This window comes from Synchiropus splendidus, chromosome 4, assembly GCF_027744825.2.
Source record: "Synchiropus splendidus isolate RoL2022-P1 chromosome 4, RoL_Sspl_1.0, whole genome shotgun sequence".
In the NCBI taxonomy this organism is placed as follows: Eukaryota; Metazoa; Chordata; class Actinopteri; order Syngnathiformes; family Callionymidae; genus Synchiropus; species Synchiropus splendidus.
Genome location: NC_071337.1, coordinates 10,775,324 through 10,803,300, shown reverse-complemented (window position 1 = coordinate 10,803,300; position 27,977 = coordinate 10,775,324). Strand labels below are relative to the sequence as shown.

Below are 27,977 nucleotides of genomic sequence, written 5' to 3'. Positions count from 1 at the left end.
ATATTCTCAAATTCTTCTCATTTCTTTATTCAATTACATTTTATTTATCTTACTTACAAATATTCTTACTGAAAGATACATTTTCAATACTATGATTGTATTTTAATATGTACATTTTATTTATTAAGTTTACTTTAATGTTTTTTCAAAGTGAAAACATTTTGCAAACTTTGTTTTTCTTTTTAATTAGAAGTGAATTTTTAAAAATGTAATCTAATTTTCAATTTTTCTTTATTAACACTCCTTTCTTCCTACATTTTGCAACAATAATTTTGCAAAGTACTAAATTTCAATTGAAAAAAAAATATTACTGAATCAAACTAGTTTTAAGTTTTTTTTTTTGCTCTAGTGTGATATTACATAACAATTTTATTTCTTCTTCATTGTCATTTTTTTTCATAGTCTGACAATATCTTGCAAAAAAAATATTTTTTATTTAATTAAGTCTATTTTATATCAATCCTTCTTGGTTGATATTTCTTCTTAGTTTTCTACTCTTTTAAATAAAAAAAATGAAATCTCATTTTCAATCATTCTGCACTGGAAGACACACAGACACAGACTGAGGAGTAAGCGCTTTATCACGCACCCACATCTCCCGCCGTCTCAGTGAAGTCCACAATCTACAAGTGTCAGCTGGGGTCACGTGGCCTGCTGCTGCGGTGGTGGGCCTCCTCTGGTTGGCAGCAGAGTTTTCTGGAGCGACTGTCAAATGAACTTCTGCTGTTGATTAAGTGTATTAATGATTAACTGAGAGTGCTATTGTCCCAGCAGGCCCAGCTGTCCCTCCTCTCTTGCTGATCCATGCCTGTGGGCCACCAAACGGGCTTCATTCATGTGCTAAACTGACAGCTGCTTCTCATGTTTCTCAGAAAATTAACCCTAATCGCCGGAAACCGCTCGAGGGCTGTAATATCATTTTATTTCTTCAATTTTTCATGAAGAAAATCCTGGTTATTGGAAGGCTGACTCACAAGAGTGGCTTCCTCTGGTGCTTGAGGAGACTGAAAGAGGCGGTTGTGTCGGCGGGCCGCCTCTTAAATAACCACAATAAGAAGCTCAACGGAGGAAACACTTTATTAAGAATCACAATAGGAAGGGTTTATTTTATCACCTTACCTTGACAGTTGTTGAATGAGAGGTGTGGCTAGCCGTGTAGCATTTCAGGAAGCTCAACACTTTCTTCCAGAGATACTTTCTGCCCTTCTGATGTATGTAAGATTTGCAGGAACAAACTCCCGGATATGGATTGAAATTCAACAAGGAAAACTGCTTTACCTTAACTGGTTTTAGAAAGTAACACCAAGGATGCGTATCAACTTTTTCTATGGAATAGCACGGGCTACAGCGGATTGTTGATTTTTAACACTATTAGCAAGGCATTATTTTTACCTCTTGGCTCAGCTCAACTCAAAGGGAATAGGTGATTAAGAAATGCATTTCCAATGAGAAAAAAAAACGGAACTCATATTTGTCAACATCAAACCTGACAACTTAAACCATTAATAACCCATTTTTTTCTGAATTTTACTTGCAACTGAAACCAGATTTAAAATCTGCGACATGCTCCTACTGAGAACCGCTTGACAGGTCTGCCATCATCTTGATGAATTCTAACAAGACTCATGCAACAAAGTCAGTGCAACAACAACCCAGAGGAATACCAGCGAGCCTTTTACTGTGAAAGCTGGTTGTAATGTTTTGCAACCGCCTCCTTATCTGTTGTGGGAGAAAGCTTGAAAGGTGCCGCTGCAGTTTCACTGCTGCTCTACCTAGTCATTTATTGTTGTCTCACCTGCTAACTATTATGCATCTTCTCTGTAATGAGGGGTTTGGTTAAAGGTAAATGCCTCCACTGAAGCTGTGTGTGTGTGTATGTGTGCTATGGTAAACATCCTGGGGAGGGGGAGATAATTACGTGATGGGGGATTTTCAGCAATGCAATTGCAATTATGCATGTTTTAACACACATGAATGTTTACCATTCTTTATAGACAGTCCTGTAACTCAGAGTGAAGACTATAAAAGAAGCAAGCGCATGCTCTTCTCATGGCAGTCATACTAAAATGTAAAACTATGTGAAATTATATCAAAGTATGACTCAAATTTATTGATATTCCACATAAAAAATGTTTAATTTAGATGCCACAACACCTTTGAATTTATCCCAAACAGACATGCCAACCATAACTAGAGACATAACAGGAGAAATGTTTCAAAACGCTGAAATATGTTTCAAAGCTGCTTTTTCGTATCAATCCATCCACTCCTGGTGTCCTTGAGCCTATCCCAGCTAGTTAGGGTAGGAACCACGGGACTCCACTTTGCAGGAGTTCCCATCACAAAGGCTACCAATGGTGATCATTGCTGCCTCTGAGCAAGAAGGTTCATGGTTCAAATCCAGCTCCAGACCTTTCTGGGTGGACTGAAGATGAATGTATATATGCATGCTCGTCAGGGGTGGGAGGAAACCAGAGTGCCCTTGCACAGGAGAATATAGGAATGGAAAGAACCTGTGTTCGCATCATTTAAGCCACAATCAAACTGGGACTTCATGGTCTTCTTTCACAAGAAAACATGGGTGTTTTTCTGAAGCCATGTTGGAATTTTTACATGTGGTCAGACAACTCAGAACACCATTACAGTTCAGTTTCAAATTCATTCATGTTGTCATAAGTGTGCTTGAATGTGTGAGTGGTGTTGATAAACGTTGACTTTCAGTTGGGCTGCGATTGTGCTCTGTTCTAATTCTTCATTCACATATATTGATGGACCTTAAGACGGTTGTCTCAGGCTCAGGCAAATAGTTGCATATTCATGGGTAAAACATCGGGGAGGCTGGTATCTGGTATCTGTCCGATTCTGGGCTTGAGTACTCATACTCAAAGAATAGCCACCAATACAGTAAAACCGACAGCACACAATTTATGCATGTCATTTTATCACAATTTTATAAAATTTGTATTTGTACTGCAGTGAAACCTGTGACTGTCACCCATGTACTGTACAAACTGAAGAATGAAGAGTATATATATATATTGAAAAATATAGTAACTTTATGTGTAATGGCATAAGTACTCTGTATCGGTGAGTACTCAAATGCAACTACTAGTACACTAGTACAAAACTTGTATCTGTGCATCCCTAAATAATTGTTTTAAAATGTTATTGCAGCATAAAGCGAGCATGTTTGTTTTTTCAGCATCTTTCCCATCCAACTTATTGACTGAAGAGCATTGGAATGTTGACGTCTATACATATTAATTGTTCCTCTTGTTCTGTCCATTATCTTATCTAAGGTTGTTCACCGATAAACCAAGGTTGCATTCTCTGTATTTGCCACCCTCAAAGACACCGCTTTCACAGCTGAACACCTCCAAGCAGAGATATCAACACCACACCAGTGACTTTATTACGTAAACAACGATTTCACAGGGGTTATTAGCGTTGGGTGGCACATGTTTAGTCACCACCCAACCGTTGCCAACTAAGTATCTAAAAACAAAGTGCAGCCAGCAAGTCAGGTTAAAATATTCTCCGCAGTCGCCTTCATGTTCACACTTGAAGCGGCATTTATATCAAACCCTTTCACTCCTCTCTGCTGCACGTGCTGCGTTGTTTTCCTTCATCCCCGGCTTTACGACCACACAACGCCGAGCGGACAAGCTCAGGCTTGAGCTCGGGGAACAGTGGCTTCCAGTCTCGGATGTGGATGTTCCGTCCTCAGAAGTTCACAGTGAGGGAGGCATAGAGGAGGCTGTGTCAAGGCTGCTTCGTGTTCATGAATGCCCCCACCTGTACACACACATTCATGCTTTTCAGTTTAAAAAAAGTAACATTTTAATGAGTTTAGTTGACTTTTTTTTGTGTAATCTTTTTGGAGTATAATATTTATATATTCATTTGCGTTAACATTTTTTTTATATGAGCAGAAAAGCTGCCAAAAAGAGTATATAGTAGTACTAGTAGTAATAGTAATTGTGTGAGAGAAAACCAGCACCAGCAAAGCTGCACCATCGAGATCTGGGCTGATTTTCATGTAATTTCCAGAGACTTGCAAGATAAGGCAGAATGTATTTGATCAGTCTGTAAGCTGTAAGATAACAAAGCTTTTTTGACGATGACTCACAAGTTTCACGCAGTCTCTCCTACCACAGTTTTTGAAAGCAGTTGTTTCAGATCTTCATTTTCAGTGATAAACCTGGCCACGTCCCGGTGGTATCCGTTTGTGCTGGAGCCCGGAAGATTTTCCTGATTGTCGAGCCACCTTTCTGAGCTCATCCTTAAATCCTCTAGAAAGAAACCTCGCTCTTCCTTTCTAATGTCCAACCAAAAGTATTTTGGTTTGGGTTCTTGTGAGAATTGATGCCTGACCTGCGCCTTGGAGCCAACAAGCCCTCATGGTAATGTCAAAAACAAAACACATTTTGCATCCATATGAATTTTGATTTATTTCAGTGCTTTCGATGTTTGTTATGTTTTATGAAGTTGAATTTTCCGACATGTTTTTGCAGCAGCTGGTCACATGGCCATAGAAATGAATGGGGACACAGAAGAACATTTGAATAAAATTTCCTGACAGTTTCTGGCTGCTGGAAACATAAAATGTCTGTGCACGTGTCTGATAGAGACTGAGACGTCCTCACAACTGTGGACCCAGAACCAGACCAAAATCAAATCATGTGTACCTTGCCTCATGATCAACATTTCCTGGAAATTTCATTGAAATATGTTTATCTCATGTTCACTTATTTTGCTAACAGACAGACAGAGACAGACAGATAACACAGACGATGGCATAACTTCCTTGGCGGATGTAAATATTGCACTGAAAATGTGTTGAAATGAGCTTGAGTAACGTCATGAACTGATCGGGGTTTCTTTTGCAGTTAAGTGCAACTGAAAACTCTCGAGCTGCTCGAAGAAAGCAAACCCAGGGAGGACAACCACTGACAGCCAGGTTGAGTTATACTGTCTCTCATCAAACCCAAATGTGCATCGAGTGAAAGAGAAAAGAAAATTTCCCCTCTGATGCTAAAGCCAGCGTCTTGCTTGTGACTGCAGGCAGAAGAAGATCTGGGTCACAGGCTGTAGGAATTGACTTCGGCTCATTTCCTGTCATTGACGGTGGGTCACATGTTGGATGCGTGGGTGCGAGATGCTGGAATGCAGTTGAGGGTGAGGCCAGACACACGACTGCACACTGCAAGAGTCAATGCTTGGAGTTTAGCTCATCAAATACACAAAGAAATGACGGATATTGAGCTGGACGGAGCCTTCAAAGCTCCAGTTTTAGTTGGCCAAGAAGAAGCTAGATGGTTGTAATGTTTTGACTGGTGTTAAGCCAGCTCTCATTTTGAGTGAATGTATGTGTGCAGGCCTACACCAGGAGGCTCCACTGTAGACACATCCACACACACACGTGCCAGACCTTGATGTGGGCTGCAGTGCTGGGGAACATTTCTCCAGGAGAAGAGTGGTAGACATGGAATCCGCCATGAAACAAAAGAACGAAAATGGGCCAACATGAGAGCGATAAAGCAAGACATTCATTTTAAAGAAGCATACGCGTCACGAAACGCAAAGCCAGCGGTCATTAGTTTAAGGCGTGATGAGGAGAGAAAGTGTTTGTTTTTGGTGGAAAACCAACCTGACCAGAAACTGGAAAAATGACATCAATGTTCTGAAATGTGCCTCAGCTCAGCAAGAGGGCCCCCCTTTTGAGGTTCCCTGTGGGTGGGTGTGTGTGTGGGTGTGTCTGTCCGCCTTCATAACCTGGTTTTGGGTTGGATGCCACAAGAGGCCGCACAGCACCGTTCATTTTCATCTTCAAACAAGTCGCCTGGGTGAACAGAACGAACCCACTTCATGTTGAGATTCCAGTCACAGACGCTCGCATCACTAGCGAAAGAAGGGTCAAACTTATTTTACTGGTCTGTTTCTCTTCATTCCATATAAACCTGCCCCGCTCATCCTACCTGGTCAAAGACACCCACCATGTTGGATTATGAGGTTGAAGTTTAGATCACTGACATGTTCCAACTCAACAGAAGATTTGAACAGTGCATGTTTTATCATTGATGCACTGATGAATGAGTGTGCGGGAGTTTGGCCACACGGGGAATTGGCTCTATCTAGTGTTGATCATGAGAACTACACGATGGAAAATTACACTTTCCTTCGCATATTTCAGCCAAGATTTGAGCCCGTATTCCACACATATATGTTCGACAGGCCCCTACACGCATTATGAATTTCAATGTTTTTTTTTCACCCTGCAACGCTCTAAATTCTTGTTTAGAATTTTGACAAAAAAATCTAAACAAATAAATCATTTAACAGTAATTTAAATGTTTACCTTTAAGAAAAAAAGAAGAATGAAAACATATCATCGTGCTGTGTAAAATCAAAGCACATTTTCTTTCACAGTCAATTCACAGAATGACGCAGTCGTTGTAAGGAAAGCACAGACATATTTAAAGGATGAAACGCTGAGTCAGCTAGACACCTCATGGTGTTTTCTCCACACAAACACTACATTGATGTGTTTTTAGAAGCACAAGATTGTTTACGATTGCAAAGCTTGGTGAGAGGTTCATATTCTCTGAAGGCGCTGGCATCATTGGTAAGTGCCAACAAGCTAGCGAGCTAGTCAAAAGGCTCTGTATTCAGGTGGTTGCTTTTTCATGAGTTCTGTGAAACAGAAATAAACTATGACATCAGATAAAAGTATCGTATCGTGCTTATCATAACCTGAATTGTCATGTGCTTCTTCTGGAGTATTTCTCTGCATCGTAATTTAACAGTCCTTCTCGCTGGCCTTTGTTTTCCTGTGCTGTGTGGCGACATACTGTCTCTATACACCCTGTGTTTTGGGGTCACGAGTCAATGGTGGCCCCCGTTTTACTAGTCATCACCTCTCCAGGTGTATTTAGAAATGAACCAACACTGATGCTCTTTTTAAATTAAAAAAATATATTTTTGTATGGCACAGACTGAGAGCTGTGAAGTGCAAAGTGAATTAAAAACTGAAATATGAAAACTATATGAGAAGAATTTAAACAAGCAGAAGTTGACTTGAGGTGACTACAAGCAGACATGTTCTGATAGCACCTGAAAAAAATGTAAAAGAAGGCGCAGCCTTGAGAACATGTTAAAACAATGAAATCGACATTGGCTCTTACATTTACTTGGGAGGGATTTTTTTTTCCATTTTTTAAAAATTTCATAGTGTGCAGTGCTCTTACACTACAAAACAAAAGGCAAATCTAAAGACGGAAGTAACAAAGTTGTTGCATTTATTTGCGCAGTACAGAAACACTCAAGAAAGCTCCCCACTACTGTGAGAGCGGTGGACGTTTTAGCAACATGGATTATATTTGAGTTCAATTCTAAAGCCTGACTACTTAAGAACCACTTTACTTAAACCCTTCGTACACTGCAGACTGTTGTTTTCGCTGTGTTAATCATTCTGAGTTCATTCTGGAGTTATTTTTTAATATGGCAAAATGTATTCAAATTCAAATATTCAACAAGTACCGCAAGTGCTTGTTGAAAATGTATTTATTTGTTTTTTCATTGTATTTGTGTTTGTATATGTTACAAGTATTTATTTATTCATTTATTGTTGTGTATTTTTTTTTCATGTAGCTTTGTGTTTTTATGTTTTCTGATGATTTGTGAATGCCTTTGATGTTTGTATCTTTAATGTCATGGGCATTTTTTATGTCTTTGTTGTCTGTTACCGCTCTGGCACGTTGAATTTAACCACTGTAGGACAAATACAGTGTGTCTAATAAAATCCAAGATAATATTCAAATCCTAGCAGTCACATTATCTCATGAGGCCCCTGGGGCCAGAACATGTAATAGTTAACTCCAATAGTAATTAGCAAATGGATTGGCCCCTTAAATCATGAAAGTGTGGGTGGAACATGATAAACTTCAGTCTTCACTACAACATTTGTCACTGCGGCAAAACGTCCATGCCACTGTCGGCATGCTGCACACACACACTGACAAGTGTTTTATCAGCCACAACAACACGAGACAGGTGTTTGCAAGATGATCTACCTTTCTTTCACACAGGTGTCTGTCCACACCACACCACACCACCCCACACACTCTTCAACATCAACGGCCATGAAAAATCCCCAGGTGACTTTGTAATCCTTCAGGGCAACTAGTCTCAGATAAAGCCCCCATATAAGGCGAGACATAAAAAAAACTAGGACTGGGACTTTTTTAATGTAGTATTTTTACAAAAAAATGTTACATAAAAATGCTACATAACATTTTTTATTTTTTAATTTTTTAACTGAAATCTTCCATCCATCAATGCAACCTCATGGATGCTTTGGTTATGATATTTGTGTTGTATAATGTGGCGACTCTGGAACGGCATAATTTCAAATTCAGTCCACACATCAGAAAGAAAACCGGTCCCCAACAAGCATGTTCATTTTGGAACTGGAAAAGCAACACATACTTCCAGAACAACTCGTTGTATAAATGTCAAACAGATAATCCCAAAATGGCCAAGTAATAAATAATATTGAAGCAAATATTTGTTTTTCAATCATGGAGCCTTCTGTGTTTTTAACAGGGTCTGTTTAGATGTTTTGACACCAAACATGTAAACAAGCAATTGGTATTATATTTAACGAACAAAAAATAACTTCTTTCTGTGTACTTTCATATTCCTCACCAAAATATTGTCAGTTGTAGAATCATTGGATATTTTCTAAAGTAATTCATCAATGTGTTTTTGTGTGATAATTTTAAGTTTGCAAATATCTAGAAGAAAGCATCTTTTGTTCATTTGACATTATCTGACATCCCGAGTAAAACATTTCTAAACTAACTAAAATAAAATGAATCATCCAAGGTAAATGGTGAAGCCTAAAAGTATTTTGCGAAGTAGCTTGTTAACTCCAAGTAGCTCCCAGCTTGCTGTTATTGTTAAGTTGTTTACCGTAAAGATGTAGAGAAGCTTATGTAAATAGTCAACTTTCAAAACGTTGTTTGTGCTCAACATCTGCGCATGAGCGGTGGAATAGAAATACATGTCAGGCAAAAGTCATAGACCCGAAGTGACACAAGTGACATGGTTACTTTGGCATTGCTACATTCTACAAAGCGCGGGTAACTGATTTATGGAGGGTTTTAGCGGTTAAAAGCTCATCACCATCTGCCAGCCATCGTTGTTGCCCTTGTCGGCCCGAGGGAACGCAGCAGACAGCTGGTGTGTTACAACGTAACGAGAGCAAAAGATTCACCTCCATTCTGCTCCTCAACTGCTCTTTTACAATTCTTTGACTACATGAAACACTTGGCCTCAGGGCAAGTGTGTGTGTGTCAGGAGCACACTGTCCTGTCACTGTTGCCTGGTTGCTCCTGGTGTCACATGGGAGGGGCACTCGTGTGAGGTGGTGGTGTGCAGCCAGGACTAGCTCCTTATTTCCCTGGCAAATGCTCTAACCACGACCAGTCACATAACTCTCCTCCTCCTGCTGCTACTCCTCCTTCTCAAAGTCATTCCCTTCCACTCTTCCTATTTTCCTCAGTCCTTGTCTGAGACGTACCGCATTTTCCCGGAGGATAAGATGCCATGGACGCCACAGGAAGAATGAGACTTTACTTCTGTTCGTTTATGCTCCTCTTGACAGGTGAGTGTGTGCACTTGAGCTGTCAAAGTTGCTGCGTGTGTTTGTTCAGTTGGCGGGGAAAGCCTTAGAAGTCAGGCAAGAAGTTTTAGCTTGTTCATATATATATATATATATATATATATATATATATATATATATATATATATATATATATATATATATTATCTGACATCCAGAGTAAAACATTTCTAAACTAACTAAAATAAAATGAATCATCCAAGGTAAATGGTGAAGCCCAAAAGTATTTTGCGAAGTACCTTGTTAACTCCAAGTAGCTCCCAGCTTGCTGTTATTGTTAAGTTGTTTACCGTAAAGACGTAGCGAAGCTTTAATATATGTGTGTATATATATATATATTAAAGTCAATTTAAAGGCTGATCACGAATGAGAAACAATTTCTCAAACATCATGTATGCAGTGTGGGAGGACAGGAAGAGGACAGGTGTGACCAGGGAGGCAGATCAATACAGGTAAAGGTGGAGGAGGCTGACTTTTTAGGCAACTCCATACGTAGGAAAGATCAAAGGAAGTAGAAGATTAAAAAAGTAAGATATTAAGAGATATTGATTGATAATATGCACCGTCAATTCGCATGAATCTAAATGAATAAATTAGAAACAACCAATTTCTGATCAACTCATACTATTTTTGTCAACGTGTTACATCTGTTCAAACTCATGAGCAGCCGAACAGAGTTTGTTTTCTCTGCTGGCTTGTTCTCTGTTCGCACTTCAAGGGAAGAGGTCAGTGGAAAAGAGAAGTTGTCACACATCCGTCATGTGAGCATATATAACCGACCATGTCACACATGAACTGTGTTAATGTTTTTATCATAAACCCCACACAGAGGCGGAGAGTTGTTCCTCCGTTTGTACCACGTGACTTTATTTAACACCCAAACAGCTGAGATGTGTGTGTTGGTGATAAGAGACAGGTGCCTGTGGCACCGACAATACGTGTAATACACACATCCTCTCTCCCAAAAGCCCACTGCCCCTCTAATCTCCGTCAGAGTAAACCCTATCACCAGGACAATCTAGCCTGCTGTTTGGGGACAACAATGGAGAAGCGGGCTCGGCACACTTCTCTTAAATTTGCCTTTTCACCAGGTGTCAGGCACACTCGGCTGCCGACAACACACACAAACCGGCCTGCAGGCGACGTCCACAGCGAGACGTGTCACAGGGCGGTGACATTGCATGTATTATTTAGGACATAACAGCAGAGAGACAGTGGGTCTATTGTCATGAGCAACATGGGCTGCAGACTCCAGAAACAGGAATTGACTGGTCAGCAAGGAAAATGTGTCTTAGAGATTTAAATGACATACAGATTTGATAAAAGCTTTTAAACTTTCAAACAGTGGTTGGATTTTTTTTTTCTTTGAGGGATTTGTGAGTTTTTGAAAAGTGCAGGGAAGTTTTTATTTCATTAGCACTTCCCACTCAAATTCTGCCACCAAGCTCAACCTGGCACTCAAACAGACAGAAAAAAAAACCTCATCCAAAATGTTTGGACAACAAAGTTTCAACATTTGTTGTCACTTAAATCAGGATTGTTTTGGTTCAGTACAAGTTATTTCCGTATTAATCGCTTTGTAAGGTAACTTTATTTGGTCCAATATAAGATTTATTGAATGATGTCTCTGGTGAAGGCCATAAAGCGGGAGCTCCCAGCATGCCAGCATCTCCTTGCTGCTACCATACACTCACAGCTCAACCTCTGACCTCCTCTGGCTGTTTCCTGACCCCAAGTCTTCCAGCCTCTCTTAGAACACACATGCACAGCTCCTCTTCTAAAATCACAGAGTACCAAGAGAAAAGGTTTCATGATGAATCGACGGTAAATCAGTCATACAAAGGTGAAGGTGAATGAAGAGTGCCTTTAGACGGACCATTGATTTCCGATGTTCACTTCAACATTTGCACCTAGGTCTTAGTGGAAATCCCGTTGAGCGTCTTCCTTTCCTGAGTGGCAGTGAACCTGTTCGTTTCTTTAAGTCAACAGCCATGTCAGGTGAACCTGTTCGAAATAAGTCGAAAATTTTGACCGTAAAGTAAAATACAGTACCAGTTGTACAAAATTATTGTTTTCAATGCTGACATAAATGACTTATCGAGGGAAACTAGAAAACTGGCGGAAAGGAGAACAGAAGATCACAAAGGTGACCCACTAGTACACGTTGAGATGACGTCTCCACAGGCTTTGAGTTTATATTATGTGAGTCTAGTAGAGCACTGAAAAAAATGCTTACCGTTGAATTGGTAGCTTTTACCATTTCCTTGCTAGCGGTTCCATGCATTATCCACGTAAAAAACATCCTTTACTTTGGTGTCATGTAATTTTAACATGTGGAAATGACTTGGCTTTTATACATGCTGCAACAAGAATTCCAAGTTTTTTTGATCCTTTTCACCACTGATAAACATCACACACGTCCACATCCTAAATCTCTGTGAGCACTTAAACTAAGGCTTGATTCTGATATTTTTGAAATATCTTATATTATTTTTGATATGTTTGAAGAGTTAATTACAACAATATGTTTTGTGTAATCTCCTCCAATTTGTAGTGGAAATGCTATTTTTTTTAAAGGCTCATCCATTTAACAGCCAGCTGTTTACTTTTTAGTATGAGCCTTGAAAGGTCAAACGCTTCTGTTTCGGTCCTTATCAAGTGTTTCGACTCGGTCAGCAACCTGCTTGGCAACAGACTGGGACCTAAACAAACGACAAGTCACGGCACATGATCAGCTAGTTTCCTCAGACAACCCCTCTGTTTGTTTAGTGACACAATGGTTTAAAGAAAGACCTTCTCCCCGTCTGGCAACAGTGATGCCTACTACTCAGTCAATATTAACTGTACAGTTGCCGGACATGGATTATCTCGGATGAGGATATAGATGATATTGTTGGTGAGTTTATGTGAGCATGAAATTCTATTCTCCAATATGCCCTGTTGAATTATATATAGAAGTCTGCCATAGTTCCATAATTCCCTAAAAATGAACTCATATTTCAGTTTTACATATCATAACATAACTTTTGTCGGTAGGGTTTTCTGACGTATTCAACAAGAAACAACACACACACGCACATAAACACTGCTACATTTACACAATGTCTCAAAGACAGAGAAAGATGTTTGTTTTGATCTGGCCAGGCACATTGATGGTAAATATTTGATCTGGCCTAAGATGACTTGAGGAGAAAACAAACAGTTTGGCGAATCAAATTGGACAGGACAAACTATAAATAATTAAATATAAATAATTGAGCACCTGTTGACAGAGGGGATTGAATAAATCCAATAAAGGCTGAGTGAAATGACGGTTTGTCTAATATCTTCACACTGGAAACTGTTGATGCGGAAAACCCCATTTTAGTATGTACATCGGTTGCTCATGCTAAAATTGGCTTTCCCAAAATTGCTTTATTTGTGCCAAGTATACTGGATTCATATATGCCCAACTGACACAACTTTTTTGCAGATATTTGAAGTATTGTTTCATGACATCTATGTGGAAAACGGCTGTTCAATTTATATGAGAAAGTATTGGTTTAAAATTATGTTTACCAAAAACATTTATTTGAAATGTATTCAGCCCCTATATGTTAAATTATCATAATATTTTAGCTCAATTAAAAGACTTATCATGTACACAAAACTAGGTCATGTTGAACCAACATGACTTCTGTATGTATGTCACATATCATCATACCATGATGATCAACATGACTTTTTTATTGTACACAATTGCCATCAGTTAAAGAATTCATGGGAAGTATTTGCCATTTTATGACTTTACTTCAATATGTTCAAGTAGGTCAAGAGCTATGACGCGTCTGCATACTGTCAATACTCCTGACCATTAATTCATTCATTCACACATTCATTCCGTCATTCAAATCAAGTAGCGCAGCCAAGCCAACCAGAAAAATTGCTAACCTGATTTTCAAAACCAAAGAGACCATGAGAAAACCCTTTGTCTTAACAAGATGATTATAAATTGTGTAACGAAAAACAACTTCAACATTAAAGTCCAAACATAACATAACGTAAACTACGCAGCTGCAATTCTACCATGGCAATTATCAGAACTAACCATGGTGAACAACTTTTTCATTGTTGGCAATGGGTCACTGAAAAATGGACTCCAATTCAAATCCTTTCAGCACAATCAAAACATTATATACAATTACATTTTCCTTACAAAAGCTGCGCTTTTCTTACTTTGTTGAGTACACAAATAACAGGATGAAAAGTAACATCGTCCTGACCACTGAGAACCTGCTGGGCTTCGTGGGCATCACTCATGTCCTCTGGTTTACTGTCCTGGATTGACACTGTCTAGACTCCAACCTCCAGCCTTTTTCAGAGCAAACAATCCCTTGAAAACAATAAATAAATGTCTGCACCTTAAGCTGGAGGTCATCGGGGCACCTCACTTTCTGCCAAGACTTATACAAGTCAGAAACGTGGCGTGTCAAATAATTGAGAATCACAGTTTTAATGTTTTAAATCCTGCTGTATTTCCTGAACTCATCTTTTTAGATGATCGATTTAAATATAAAAATGAGTGAGTCAGTGTGGCACCCAGAAGCAAAAGTAGTCTCTCTTCACTGCAGGTGGAGTATAATATATAAAAAAGTGATGTTCCAGTACTCACCTCCTGGTATCGATAGATATGCTCTCTCAATAATGCATTCTCATCCTTGATCCATAGGATCAAAAAGGATAAGCAGAACAAATCAATGACAAAATTAGAATTATTTTTACTCAATAAGATACCTACACTGTCAAAGCTTCCTTTTTCCAGAATGCATTCTTACTTTAGTAGTAGAGTTATCGATATTCAGTAGCCACTGGCCCATTTCTCCAGCTGACTTTTCAACAAGTTTGTCAGATGAGAGAAATCCGTACAGCCAAAGTCAAATAAGGAGGAGGGCTGGTTTAGATGTTAGATGGACAGGATTTCAGCTGCTGAGTTACATAGAAACAGTAACATATTGCTGTGCTCCATCATTATCCATGGAATATGTTTTAAGGGCTCCTTAAATCACCATGACAGGCCCTTGTTGAATAAACATGTCTTGCTTCTTTCATGCGAAACAGTGTGTACTGGCTTCTTTCTGCCTCTCAAGTCATGCATAACCTGATGGGTTAGATTTGAACAGCCATTTCAACTAAACCTTGGATCATTCTTATGCTGAGCGCCACCTATTGAGCTCTGAGGACACTGTTTTATGGAGCCACGTCGGCCCATCACTGCCGTACTTTACACCGCATATACAATGGTGACACTCAGTGAAAGCTGTTCTTATGTACGGGAATTACCATGTCTGCAAGTGTGACTCGTGTCTGAAAGTGACGAGTCATGATATGTATATGTTCTTCTCTGGGCTTTAGCAGTCTCATGACTGAGCCACTCCAACTGTCACCTGGCCGGTCAGACGGCGGCGCTAGACTTATTAAGTTCAGTGTCTCCCACTTCTCGCTGCTTCCTGCTGAAACCATAACTTGTTGCTTTTTCTGACTTAGTTCTGGGTCTGGACCCTTTGTATTTGTAAGCACTTAGTGAAAGTCAGCGGGAATAAAAGCATTAGCTCTTGAATTTAATGTGATTTTTGGGATATATTGCTCATCTACTGGCACCACTGTTTCACTGATGTTGTCATGAACACTGTGGTTTATCTTGTGATTTAAACTAGTTAAAGCAAAAAAATATTATGGTTTTGCGTGGTTAAATGATTTACCCTATCTTAAAATCATCTGGACTGGGATTGTACACTGCTTCTGTTTTTTTTATTTTCATTTGTTTCTTTATTTTTCACAAATGATGAAGTTTCATTTACAGCACATGTGACTTCCTTTTAAGTGCTGACTTTCCATTGTTCTTCAAACTTGTTTTCTGTTTTGACGACAATCTTCACGTCTGCTTATGCACTTAGGAGTCACATCTGAGTTCATCCACATCCCGTCGCTGCTCCTCCATGGCGTCGAGGGAAAGCGCCTGCTTCTGTCTGTCTCCCTTTACTTCCCATTAGAGGAGGTTGAGATCCAGGGAACCTGGTCCCACACCACGGCAGACGGCACCAGAACCACATTAGTGACGTTCACCCAAGACTCCGCGATCACGAACATGGTTTACAGAAGCCGCCTCCTCTTTAAAGAACCCGAAGTTTCCTTGATGATTCGGAATTTAACCCGACAAGATGAGGGCGACTACCAGCTGAATCTCAACATACAGTTCCACAACAAGACAGGGAAGGTGATCAAGGAGTCAAGGACAGTGCATGTAACTGTGGATGGTGAGTGTGTCGGACTTCTTCACAACAAAAACCGTCATGACAACTAATTTCCCATTCATTCTTCAGTCCCTGTTTCTAATCCCGTCGTCTGGAAAAGTCCGGCACATGCAGTGGTTGAGGACAAGGCCAACGTGACTCTGACTTGTTCTGTGGACAAGGGAACAAGGATTGAGTATCAGTGGCTGAGGAACAACATCCCTGTTGGTCCTGGTGAAAGACACTACTTCACCAAGGACAACTCCACGTTGCTCATCAGCCCTGTAAAGAAGGGAGACAAGGGAAGTTACCGCTGTGTTGTCAGAAACCCAGTGAGCCAGCATCGCTACAGCAGGCCGGTAGAAGTCAACGTTTACTGTGAGTACAGGCCTATTTTTGTGTCTCACTGCTGGAAATTGCATAAATTGAAATCCCTAAAATGGTCAACCTGTGTTGCAGTTTAGTTTATGTGTGGTGAGGCTTAATTCCCAACATTCTCTTGGCTTTATATCGTGGCATAAAAACAATTATTGGGGGGAGTTCTAAGCAACCATGGCCACTAAATTGACACACTGCCAAACAAGTTTTGGGTTATTGTCACAGATTTATGGAGCATATAATGGCTGAACCAAAAACAGCAATTAGTCAGGTTAAAAGGTCATTTCAGTCTCATGGTACTTCAGTAACATTGATCTCAATGTTGATTAAATGTCTGTGCGTAGTAATGGCAGGAATGTACCCGAACATCTCAGTGAGTTAACCAAGTTAGTAGTTATACGTCCCTCTTTTGGTTCCCAGTGCAGCCACTGATAGGGAGCTGGAAACCTGTGCATGTTTAGTAATGACTGTGCAGGAGCCTGGAGGTGTTGACAGATAACTTCTCTGTTCCACCCAGTGAACTGCAAAAGCATGGTAGAGTTGAACGATTTGATGTGGCTCCAACACGTACAAAGCACCATCTCACCTCTAAACACAAAAGATTCATAGAAACATGAGGGAGACCTTCTTCATCACATGTTTTCAGGAACAGCAATGTGACTGCAGTGGCATAGTACATTTTGTTTCACTGTGGAAACCCTGCATAATGCTACAGTTAACTGTCCGATCTAGTACATTTAAAAAACAACAGTGATTGAAATGTTTTGGCTTTCAAAAACTATGATTCATCATCAGTAGCATTTTCATATTTGAGAAGTGAAAGGTTTGTACTGAGGAGACACACAAAATTAGGCCACACAGGCACGACACCTGATGGTGCGGACCGATCAGCCTATGGCCAAAATGTTGAACATTTGTGGGCTGAATAAGACATTCCCAAGTACACATGTAGACGCATGTACAGCCAACACCATGCACATGATCGAACATGGCTATGGATGTGCGTGAGTGTGGGTGGTGGCCAGAGGGTTGTCCAAAAGTTGCATGTTCCACATGTGCACTCCAGCTCAGCCAGTGCAGTCTTTGGCACAAATCGACATTATATAGGTGTTGCTGTGAGATTTCTCTTATGTCCTCCTGAGGCCACCATAGTCTGGAGAACTGGTGGTGGAAACAGCCAGAGCACAAGTCACTAAATATTAGTGAAGCAATGATTGTAATGATTGGCAATATTTTGTCAATATATTTTTTACTTCCACGATAAAGACATTATTTCATGTCACTGGCCAAAATTGTAGTTTGAGTAGATAAACTACCAAAGAAGAACCTAAAAAGTTGTTTGAGAAAACAAGCTCAAGAAAAAAAACACCCATAGTAAAACAGTAGTATTTAAATAGACATTTTGAAGTCAGCAAATATGTATTATATCACAAATTAAATATGACTGTATACTTACTTTATCAGTAAATATCAAGTCATATTTAAAGTGAAAACAAACTTCTCCGCTCTCTTCAGTTTACCCTCAACACCATTCATCAAAGAGTGTTCTGTACTGGCACTTGAGATTCCAATACTTCCTGTCTACTATTTTGACTGACCAACACCATAAACACACTTGTTCGACTGTTTTTTATTTTTAATTTTTAGATGGGCCATACAACCTTGAGGTCAACTCAGACCAGGGTCTTCGCACTGGGGAGGTTTTCACCATCAACCCTGGAGAGCTAGTCTTCTTTGAATGCCAGGCGGATTCTAACCCGCCCAACAGCTACATGTGGATCTCCAAGAGCCGCAACAGCACACAGGTCATCACTGAAGGTCCTCGGTTGGAGGTGCGCTCCTACAGATTGGCCCAGGCTGAGGAGTACCTGTGTCGAGCGTTCAACAACTTCACACAGAAACAAGATGAAGCTCAATTCACCCTGGTGGTGGCCAGTTTAGGAACAGGTGTGTACGAGGGAGGATCACAGCAGGAATAATGTGGGCAGGAGACTGAAACCTTGCCAAAGGCCTGCTAGATTTCTGCATTTTGATTGGAGCTGTGGGTATGTGGGCGTGTGGAGCAACGTTACGGATGTATATGGATCTCTAGGTTCCTCTTTTTATATGGTTGAGCAGCTGGGAAAGCAAACAGACGACAACAGCTGCGGCTCTGTTTACTCAGTTCATAAGAAAGATAAGAATATCGTGGGTGTGGAATTGGCAAAGGAGGGAACAGCATCAAAATATGAAATGAACAACCAGATAAAAACAAATTAAAGACTGTAAAATATCAACCATCCTTCATCATTACATCCATTTTTTGATTTAAAACCTCTCTTGCACATTGGTCACCCATTTGTTATTTGTTGAGCAACAGGTCCTCAAATGCATTTCCCTCGAGTATGTTATGGATTCATATATACTTTCAAACTGATTTCATCATAATTCTCCAGAACAACGACGTCTCTGCTCAAAAGTGCCATTTGAATAGCACATATTGTTGTTTATTTACTGATAATTATCGGTAACTATGGTGTTGTTTGGAGTGAACCTTCAGTGACTCTTCTAGTTATGCTTAACAAGACGGTAACCAGTAGTTTGTCAACAACAATAACTGGCTAATATGATTCAACTGTAATACACAAACAAATAGTAGTTTGAGTAGTTTATTTATGGTAATACTGTACATGTTCCCCAAAGTGTAATCAGTGTTGGTTGATAAGCAAGTATATTTTACGCCAGATGCAAAACAATATTGCACTTATATTAATAAATTCCTCAAAATGCTTGGTGAACAGATGAGGAGCTTTGTCAGTAATAACTTTCGCAGTTTGTAAATCAAACTATACGAGACTCATGAGGTCTTTTCTTGCTTGTTGACCCTGAACCCTGGTAGACTCTCATGTCAGTGTTATTCCTCCCAGTGTGAACTGTTATGGGAGGATAGACTGGCAGAAATCAGCTCATTGGCAAGAGGTTTAGTCGCACCAGTGACTACATTCTGGTCTCTATGCTTTCATTCTTCCCCGTCTGAGATGAGGTAGAGAACTTTTTAAGGAAAAGAAAAGGTACCAGGGTTGTTCTCTGTGGAGCCCCTTCATAGCAATTCTCCATCTGTAAACAACCTTCAGCTCATGTGATGCTTCGTACCCATGCGCTCCGCTTGTGAGAGAGTACTGTTGAGGCAGGTGATGATCTAATCCGCTCTTCATAAGTCAACAGAAAACATGACATCATTCAAAAGACAGAGAGCGGCTCACCTTTAATTTGAGTATCAAATATCCCGATGTTTTTGGTTTCAGGAAAAGAAAAACGTACACAGGAGAACAGCGCTGTATCACCAACAGTCATCGTGGTCTGCTCTCTCTTTGTCATCGGCGTGATGGTTCTCCTGTTCCTCAGGAGGACCTGTCACCCAAAAAGAGGTGAGATCATGTTAGAATTGAGGTTTGTTTATGCATTAAAATGGTAGAACAAACATTAAGCTTGTATTTCCTTTCGTCCCTTTAGCACTTGAAACTGTGTTCATGAATATTTACAAAAGGTAAGGGAGTGTGATGTTTAATTAAAACAAACTAACCAGTCTGGTTTTCGTGCAAACATTACCTCACTTTCTTTTGCCTATTTTGTGCAGGCCTCTTTCAGAGGGGAAACTGCAGCATCGTTCAGGTAAAGCTAGTTTGCTAGCAAGCAGGACTTTTTCATGTGAGTGACTGAGTACTGAATATTGGTGTTTGTTCTCCAGGTCATGAAGATGCAACAGAAGACTTCGGCATCTACGAGTTTGTTTCCGTTCCAGGGAAAATGGAGTCTGCGCAGGTACTGTTCGTCAGACAACCCACAAAGGAATTTGTGTTTATTTTAACAAGAATCGATCTTCCTACCCAACTGTCCTCCAGGCATCATGCAGATCTCTGGCTCGCCTGGAGTCAGTTCAAGACATGCACACCACCATCTACGATGTGATCCAATACGTACCTGAAACCCCCAACCACACTTTGCTTATGTAAAATGTGACATTCCAGTTAAGGCGTTACTTTCAGCTGTTCCACCATTGTAGCTTTTGTCTTCTTCATCAAAGCAATGGATTTTGTGGTTTCACTTTGAAGGATGAAGGACTTCAGTGTGAGTATATGCAACTTCGCTGTGCACTGTTTTGCAGAGACGCTTCAAAAAAGTTAATATATGATGTCTTTATTTAAATGTTAAGTGAATTTCAATTTGTGTTGTATTCTACGATCGGCCAGGGATGCAAAACATTTTCTTGTGTCTACCTGGTCTTTATCTGTGCAGACAGAACACCGTTTTGTAAGTGTTATAAAAAAAGCATTTTTTTTCTCTATTTAAAATATGTGTGTAAAATAAGTGTGTAAATATTGTAAATAATATGACTGCAAATCATGTTCTCAGCCTGTGTCTTAAATCTATTCACTTAGTTCCCACTAATGTAGCATTTTATCAGACTTCTTTTGAATGTGAAAGCAGGACCAAGGGAACTTTTAAATTATTCTTAAATTATGTCTATTTGTATTCAGATGTTTGTTTTGTACATTATTAAATTCACACTGTTTACTACTCTTGGGCGTTGTATCTTTTCTTTTTTTTTTTGGCAAGGATGCAAAATATACAGAATATATATTTTTTTTAATTCAAAGTTTAGTCTTTGGAGATCTGCTAATATACTTGAAATATGCAGTAGTGAGTCTCTGGTCCTTCACCAATCGACTCCCTTTTAGATAACTGAGAGATGGAGTTGCACTTGTTCAAATTCAGAAAGAACAAACAAAAGAACTGGAAGTGAGCAAAGATGTCAGTTGTTCTGCCACCTACCAGTTGCTCACTGATGTCTCACAGGCAGTGAAAGCAACTCTAACAATTGAGACTTCTCGCAGTTGTTATTTATTTCATTATTTTTTGCATTGGTATGTTGTGTATTGGAAGGATATGAAGCCTGGCCGGAACAGATGGATGGTTCCGTGTGTGGCAGCGAGCTCTCCACCTGCTCCTGCTTGGCAACTCGTGTCCAAAAACCCTGTTCGTGTTTTGGTGTGTTAATATCAATATATCAGTATATCAATATATATATATTTATATATTTTTTAGGAATATATATATAGATATAGATATATATAGTCCTAAAAAAATTCCTAAAACTTCTGACCTCTAGTGGTGCTTTTGGTTGCGTTCACACAAAATATTGGGTTGATGCTTTCTCGATTAAAGAACATACAAGGAATGTTTGACCAAGTTAGAACAAATTCCATGATCCTAGTATCCCTGCAGTTAACCAAATCAGATGATTTTCTCTTGTGACAGATTCAGGTTCTTAACTAACCAATATGGTGCATACAGTATTTTGTTCAGTAGGAGGTCACCATCTGTTCCTGAGTATTTTTATAGGGAGGCTCCACACTGGGACTCAATGGCAAACAACATGAAATTCGGCAGAAGAGTACAACCCCACCTTCATTTGACTGGGAAATAGCCAGAGGCCGAATTAACCAAGAACTGAAGCAGACTTTCTCTTCACTGCTGCATGTCACCTGCTTTTAAACAAGCGCTTCCCAAAAAAAGGCAATGATTATTGAGGGTGATCCGAGTGCCTGCAGTTGTTTACTGATATCAGTGCTCTGTCTATAGTCTGCCTATAGCCTATATTCATTGATGATAAGTCTAGGTTGAGTGAGCTACACTCCCTCCAGGGACATCTAGTGTTTGTGTAGTGGTAGTATCAGATCACTCATTTGTTTTACTGGAAGAGCACTGAGACTAGAAGGATGGACTGTCCAATCCCAATTCATCTCAGTGTTTGGTTTTTGGCAACAGGTCGGATCTGTCCGCAGAGGATTAGAGAGTGATAACCAGGGTGTGTCATGTCAACAATCTTACATATGAAGAGGATTCTACAAAGTAAACTACAATTGTTTGCATTTCAACTGCAGACATACATTTTTGGGATCTGTTAGCCTCATTAATCTGTGATCAATCCGTACTTAATTGTTAAATTTGGCAGAAGGTTAAAAAAATAATTGGGGAAAAATAGCAATACAATTAATTTCTGATATTATTGCGATATATGTCTTTTTTTCTTCATTTTATTGAGACATACTTTATTTTACATTTTGCATTCACTTGAAGAAAAAAACCCAAAAAAAGTATTTTGTTTATAGTGCTAATTTTGTCCACCCTGGTATTTTCTAATGATTCTCACCTCTGCCCTGCCTCCTGAGCTGCTGTCCCTCGCAATCTTTGCAGGTAAGAAAACCTCAGAGATAATAATAAAAAAAAAAGAAAAGAAAAAAAAAAACACGATATAAACTAAAACACAATAAGAAACAGAAAAAATAACTCAAAAGAACAGAAAAAATAATGAAAAAAAAAACAGCTACAGATAAATGACAGTTGTATTTGCCTAAGTGAATCCAATATGCAAATTTCGTTCCATTCTTGCTGTCAGCCAACGAATGTACCTTTACGTTATGAACTACCTTTCCCAGAATGCACTTATGTTTCGCACTAAGACACGTGACATGAGCTGTCAAAGCACCGCGGTGCTACCCAGAACAGTTACGCTTATACTAGCTTTAATGCACTGGCTACAAATCGGAAAGTGTTATGCAGTTGGCAAAAACAAATCTCGTCCAGAACTAAAGACATGGAATCAACATTTCTACTTCATCAACCCCCAAAGCCAGCGCAATCGCGAGACGCGTGCTCCTCCCACTGTCATCGGAGCGGAAGTTTTGCTCCGCATGTCCCTCGCAAAGGATTCTGGGGATTTGTAGTACAGTCCTTCACATTTTTATCCCCCGAATTTTCCCTCGAATGCGACTCTAGCTCCGTACTTGGATATATTGCTTTGTGTTGTTGAATGACGTGTTGGTCGATTTTCTTGTTTTGTTTTTCATGGTGGTTAAATATGTCATTTGAGAGAGCTTCCTCCCAGTAGTGATGGAGGCTCTTCGTTGACACCCAGATACACCAGAGACTTCAGACATTTCACTTTACAGTCGGACAGAAACACAATGCAGAAGATCAAGTCGCTGATGGGCCGCCAGGTAAGACGGAAGACTGGAGAAGACTTGTCATCCACCTTGTACCCACCTCACGAATTTACAACTAGCACCTAACTGTCTCAGACAGATGTCTTACATTTGTAATGCATTCACAGCAATTGTTTGATTTGTGGCAAGATATTGAAACTCGATCTGTGTTGCTGTCGGGCTCGTGTGTCTGTGATAATAGCTGTTTTAAGCTAGTCTCTCATGTTCTGATGTCACGTCGACGTATAAACACTGCAGCCGTAATAAGTGTTTCCAAATCTTCCAAACAGATTTACTAACACCACTAACTAGCAGTTGTTTTCCCTCTTATCTGTCGCTACATTTCTGATTCCCAATAACACAGTTTGTCAGTGGACGTTGCAAACTAGCTTAGCATCATCTGCTAGTTGCTACCTTCAAGTCAATCAGCTGGTCCGCACCAAAAGAGGGAAACAGCGACTCTGGTGGTGGCCAAGTGGAATTGGCTGGTTGTTTCATGGCAGGTGCACTACGTTTCAGTCTTTCTCTGTTTACTGGACGGATCGACCTTAACCGTTTGTATGAGTGTGGTAAACAAATCGATCTAAAGTGGTCTCACAAGTGTTCATACCAGCTTCCCATTGAACCATTGTAAAATGTTATCATGTCAAAGTAAGAGTGGTGGCACGTCCATGTAACTCCGCCCTCTGCCCACTGAATGTGTCACTTATGTTTAGCATTTTTAGCTGTATTCATTAGAGGTGGATGACAAAAATCAGTGCACTCGAATGTCATGATACTTTATTGCTCTACCTTGAGTCAACATTTTAAGTCTGCTATATCGATATTTAATACATAAATACTGGATATGCATCATTCGTGATAGACCAAACAATATTGTATGAGCATGTTTGATATTATGAACATTGTCCATCTGTGCTTTGCAGTTATTTTGTTGATGAAGGCAGCTGTTCATTCATTTAATTGAAGGCCTTTCTGCTCTGAGTTCATAGCAATGAACTCATTTTCATGTTAACATTTTTATTGCTTGATGAAAATAAATGCTCTTGTTAAAAAAAAGCAAAACACTGATTGGCAGTTAGTCACCAAATGTGTTACCTACAAAAGCTGCAAATGCTCATTGTAATTGTGAAGTGTTGTCATCAAGTGATCAAACAGGGAAGTTTTCAGTTTGCTGTCAATGTGTTTGTTCCCTGCATGCTTGTCTGGTTAATAATTTCTACAATCTTCTTTGTTTTGTTTTTTTTCCTTTTTTTTCCTCTGCGGTGACTACAAGACTGAATGTCACTGACTATATCACGACTTGCCATTCAAAAGAACGCTTTGTTTTGACAGGGTCCAAAAAGCCCCCAGGAGAGTATGACAGACCTCAGTCCAGTGGAGAAGATGAGGATTCCAAGCAAGGTACTGAAAGCTTTTCTGTTTTATTGCCGATATTTGAAGCGGTTTCTCTGTCTTTGTAACAATATCATAGAAACCAAGTTTAATTTGAGCAATCCAGCCCACTCTTTTTTTATTTTTTATTTTTAATTTAACTATTTACAGTTTGTGTTGCTGTCCTTTGCGTGTCATGTTACCTTCTTTAAACAGTTGTCGTGTGGAATAAAAACGTGTTTGCGTGTTGAAGTAACAGTGTTTAAATGCCACATTTAAATGCATGTGGCTAATATATCTTTTACCAACTGTTGCCGTTGAAAGTTGTGTGAACTCTCGCATTGACGATGAATTTGCGGAGGCTTAGTTTTGCTTGCTGCCTTCACGGCCCACTCTCAGATAACTGGAGGGGCACATGGATATTATTTTAATGATGATGATGTTGTTTAACAGAAGTCTCTCTCCGTGTTTTTCTTCATAGTATCTTCAGTGTTTCATTTCAGTGGTGATGACTGCCTGCCTCAACTTCTGCTATTAGTGCAACGGTTGCTACTGTTACTTCTAATCTTCCTCCTTTATGTGTTACTACCACCATTTATATGACCAAAACATCAACAGCTTCTATTGCTATTACTTGTCTACCTGCCACACTACTATTGGCAATGCCTCCATTTATACAAATACAAATACTTCTAACTATTGTGTGCCCTCTGAAGTGTGTTGACTTTTGTAGTCAGGCCTGTTTTCCCCACCTATCTATTGAAGATCAAAAATTGAGATATGAAGAAAGTGTCTCACTGTTGACGTGTAATTTGAGAGCGAAACAAGATATACTTCCAAAGACATGCAGGTTGTCATGGACACAGGCTGTCTTGTAGTTAGTACTGTGTTTTACAATGACGAAGCTAGACTGGATCAGCAAGGTTCTAAATCTCTCTGTGAAATGCTTCAAACATGGCTTGTACTTTCCCTGCATTACTTGGCTTCTGTGTACCATATTCTATCCCTTTTGATTCAAAGCAAAATACAGGTGTGATAAGGTCTAGCTTGTGATGGTTGTGTCGTGCTTAACTTATTTTTTTTTTTATTAACACTTTGGACATTTGTCTTTACTGTTGATGATGGTTATTATTATTATTATTATTACATTCTGAGCAGTATGTAAGGACAATAAACTCACTTGGTAAGATGTAGTAACTCTGTCATCATCCTCTCATTGTCACTGCTGATCATAATTCATTTCTTCTGTTCAGAATATCATTCTGTGATTATTGAGTAGCTCACTTACCTTCTGTGGCTGAAATTCATCCTGGCATGGTTGTGCGCAACATTTGGTGCGCTTTGGGCCATTATGTGTTTTCACACGTGCTCATCAAACTGTTATTTCACCACTGAATGTAATTCAGTTTTCAAGACTGTTGTACAAAAGATTGATATGTGAACTTTTATGGAACAGCTGCAACGCCAACCCCTACATACGACTTTTGTTGGGTTATTACTTGTAGTTCTCCAACTTATTACTTCACAATTTATAGTAGCATTTTTTGGCAACTATTTATAATTATCAAAATAAATTCTGGCCTTATAAATGTTCCTGTTTCCAATAATCATTTCGGCTTTCCCCCTGCCTTCCTTCTGGAAGGAAGTTGGGGAGCATCTAGTGTAGGACCACCAGGCTCATGGGCAGCTTCTTTGCCTCAGCTGTCAGACTGCTGAATGCTGGTCCTGCTCTGTTGGTGCAGAGCTTATTACTTATTAATTACTCTGCTAATTTTCTTAGCTGTGAAATGTCCCTCATTATTATGGTTACACTCAAGTTGTTGTGTCTCGCAATTTCATTCTTATTTTGGTTATGTTTTGCCTTGTTTTCAATGATGTCAGTTCAATTCAGAGATTCAGTTTGACCACTCATCAAACTACTCATCCTACGCATCACTTTGCTTTTCATAATGCCTATAAAATTTCAGGGTAACACTTTAGATTAGGTAACATTTATTACCCTAAATAATATGTGTGTATTCATGGCATATTACACAGTAATTTGTAATTATATTGCATTGATTAATCTCCTGTTAAGACTGAGTTGATTTACCCTGAAATAGTCAGTCAAGTTCACTCTAAACAGCACAATAACTACAGTATAAAGTGTTTTAACCCTAAATAAGCAAGTGATTACTTTATTAATATGTGTTCCCCAATCTGAAGTGTTTCAGTTTCAGTTACTACTGATCTGTCAAACAATCTGCACTGCTCTGGCCACTGCTTTCCTTACTGATACTGTAAAACACTCTAAACAAAACACACTAAAAAAAGCTTTATCTCTTCTTGTGTTGCGACTGCTTCTAGCACTTCTACTGCTGGTGCAGGTTGCAAGTTAGATTCAAAATGAATGCATGTCTTTCCATAGTTTGAAGTTTCAGGATGGGCTTCATAAATTTGTCTTGAAAAGAACAAAGAAGAATAGAATCGTGGAACTGTTTGACTGAAAATATTTAGCGTTCAGTAACGATGTAATCGCAGCTTCCACCAGACGGGGGCAGTCTTGCTCTTCCCACTACACCTCACTCGCCAGCTATGAAAATACACAACTACTACATTTGGCTACATAAGCTACTTACTTAGTACACTGTTGTGTGTAAATGCATTTGTCAATTGTTATCATTTTTGAGCTGATGATATAGATTGAATCTTGAGTTCTTGATGTTTTGCAGGACAAACTTAAAATACCTTGTCCTCTGTCATCGACAGCCACTCATTCATTTTTGTGTGAGCTGGCTGAGCTTGTTGTGACTGTAGATCAATATGTGAAGTAACAGATACAGGATCTGCAGTCAGTTAATAGCTAATGACTGCTAAGAGAGAATAATCATGTGCTGGGGAGCTCAAATCTCTAGCAGGCGACAACAGCCAGGTTGCTGCTGATGGATGCGATTGCGTCCTTCACACCAAAGAGTTAAACCCTTGCTTTAGAACTGCTGGGCCTGCATAATGATTCATGAAGGGATATGTTCTTATTGGAAACTAGAAAGGCACTTGGTTAGCACTTACCTCCACCAAGCCTCCCATTTCCATGCTGGGATTTTTGTTCCCGTCATTGTCGCCTTTGTTGATGATATCCTGAGCCTCGCATTTCTCCAAGTAGGGGGCGGCGGGGGGTTCTGTCATCTTTGTCAATATGTGGTCAAGCGTGATTTGCCGTGACAGCGCCACCATGTTGTTGGACGTAAGAGGTCAGGCTGTCCTGTG

At 39.6% G+C, this 27,977-nt stretch overlaps 2 protein-coding genes across 3 annotated transcripts in view; both read left to right on the top strand.

Moving 5' to 3' along the window:
* Window positions 1-9,451: 9,451 nt before the first annotated feature.
* hepacam2 (HEPACAM family member 2) lies at window positions 9,452-20,844 on the top strand. The gene is made up of 9 exons (XM_053861910.1): window positions 9,452-9,667; window positions 15,619-15,978; window positions 16,045-16,332; window positions 17,980-18,279; window positions 19,617-19,739; window positions 19,825-19,858; window positions 19,949-19,983; window positions 20,060-20,133; window positions 20,214-20,844. The coding sequence occupies exons 1-9, from the start codon at window positions 9,610-9,612 to the stop codon at window positions 20,322-20,324; spliced, it is 1,383 nt and encodes a 460-aa protein (XP_053717885.1). The 5' UTR covers window positions 9,452-9,609; the 3' UTR covers window positions 20,325-20,844.
* A 2,187-nt stretch (window positions 20,845-23,031) lies between these two features.
* vps50 (VPS50 EARP/GARPII complex subunit) overlaps window positions 23,032-27,977 on the top strand; it is a 73,731-nt gene continuing 68,785 nt past the window's right edge. Inside the window, exons 1-2 of one of the 2 annotated variants that reach the window (XM_053861907.1) lie at window positions 23,032-23,372; window positions 24,693-24,761. In XM_053861907.1, coding sequence (XP_053717882.1) covers window positions 23,340-23,372; window positions 24,693-24,761 — 102 coding nt within the window. In that variant the 5' untranslated portion in view covers window positions 23,032-23,339. The remainder of the gene's footprint in view (window positions 23,373-24,692; window positions 24,762-27,977) is intronic. The other variant, XM_053861909.1, reaches the window with a different exon arrangement.

Bases quoted from the DNA above. Each gene is read 5' to 3' on its own strand.
- hepacam2 (XM_053861910.1), top strand. From the start codon at position 9,610: ATGGACGCCACAGGAAGAATGAGACTTTACTTCTGTTCGTTTATGCTC. The intron at 19,740-19,824 runs GTGAGATCATGT...TCGTCCCTTTAG, and splicing joins GACCTGTCACCCAAAAAGAG to CACTTGAAACTGTGTTCATG. The intron at 19,859-19,948 runs GTAAGGGAGTGT...TATTTTGTGCAG, and splicing joins TTCATGAATATTTACAAAAG to GCCTCTTTCAGAGGGGAAAC.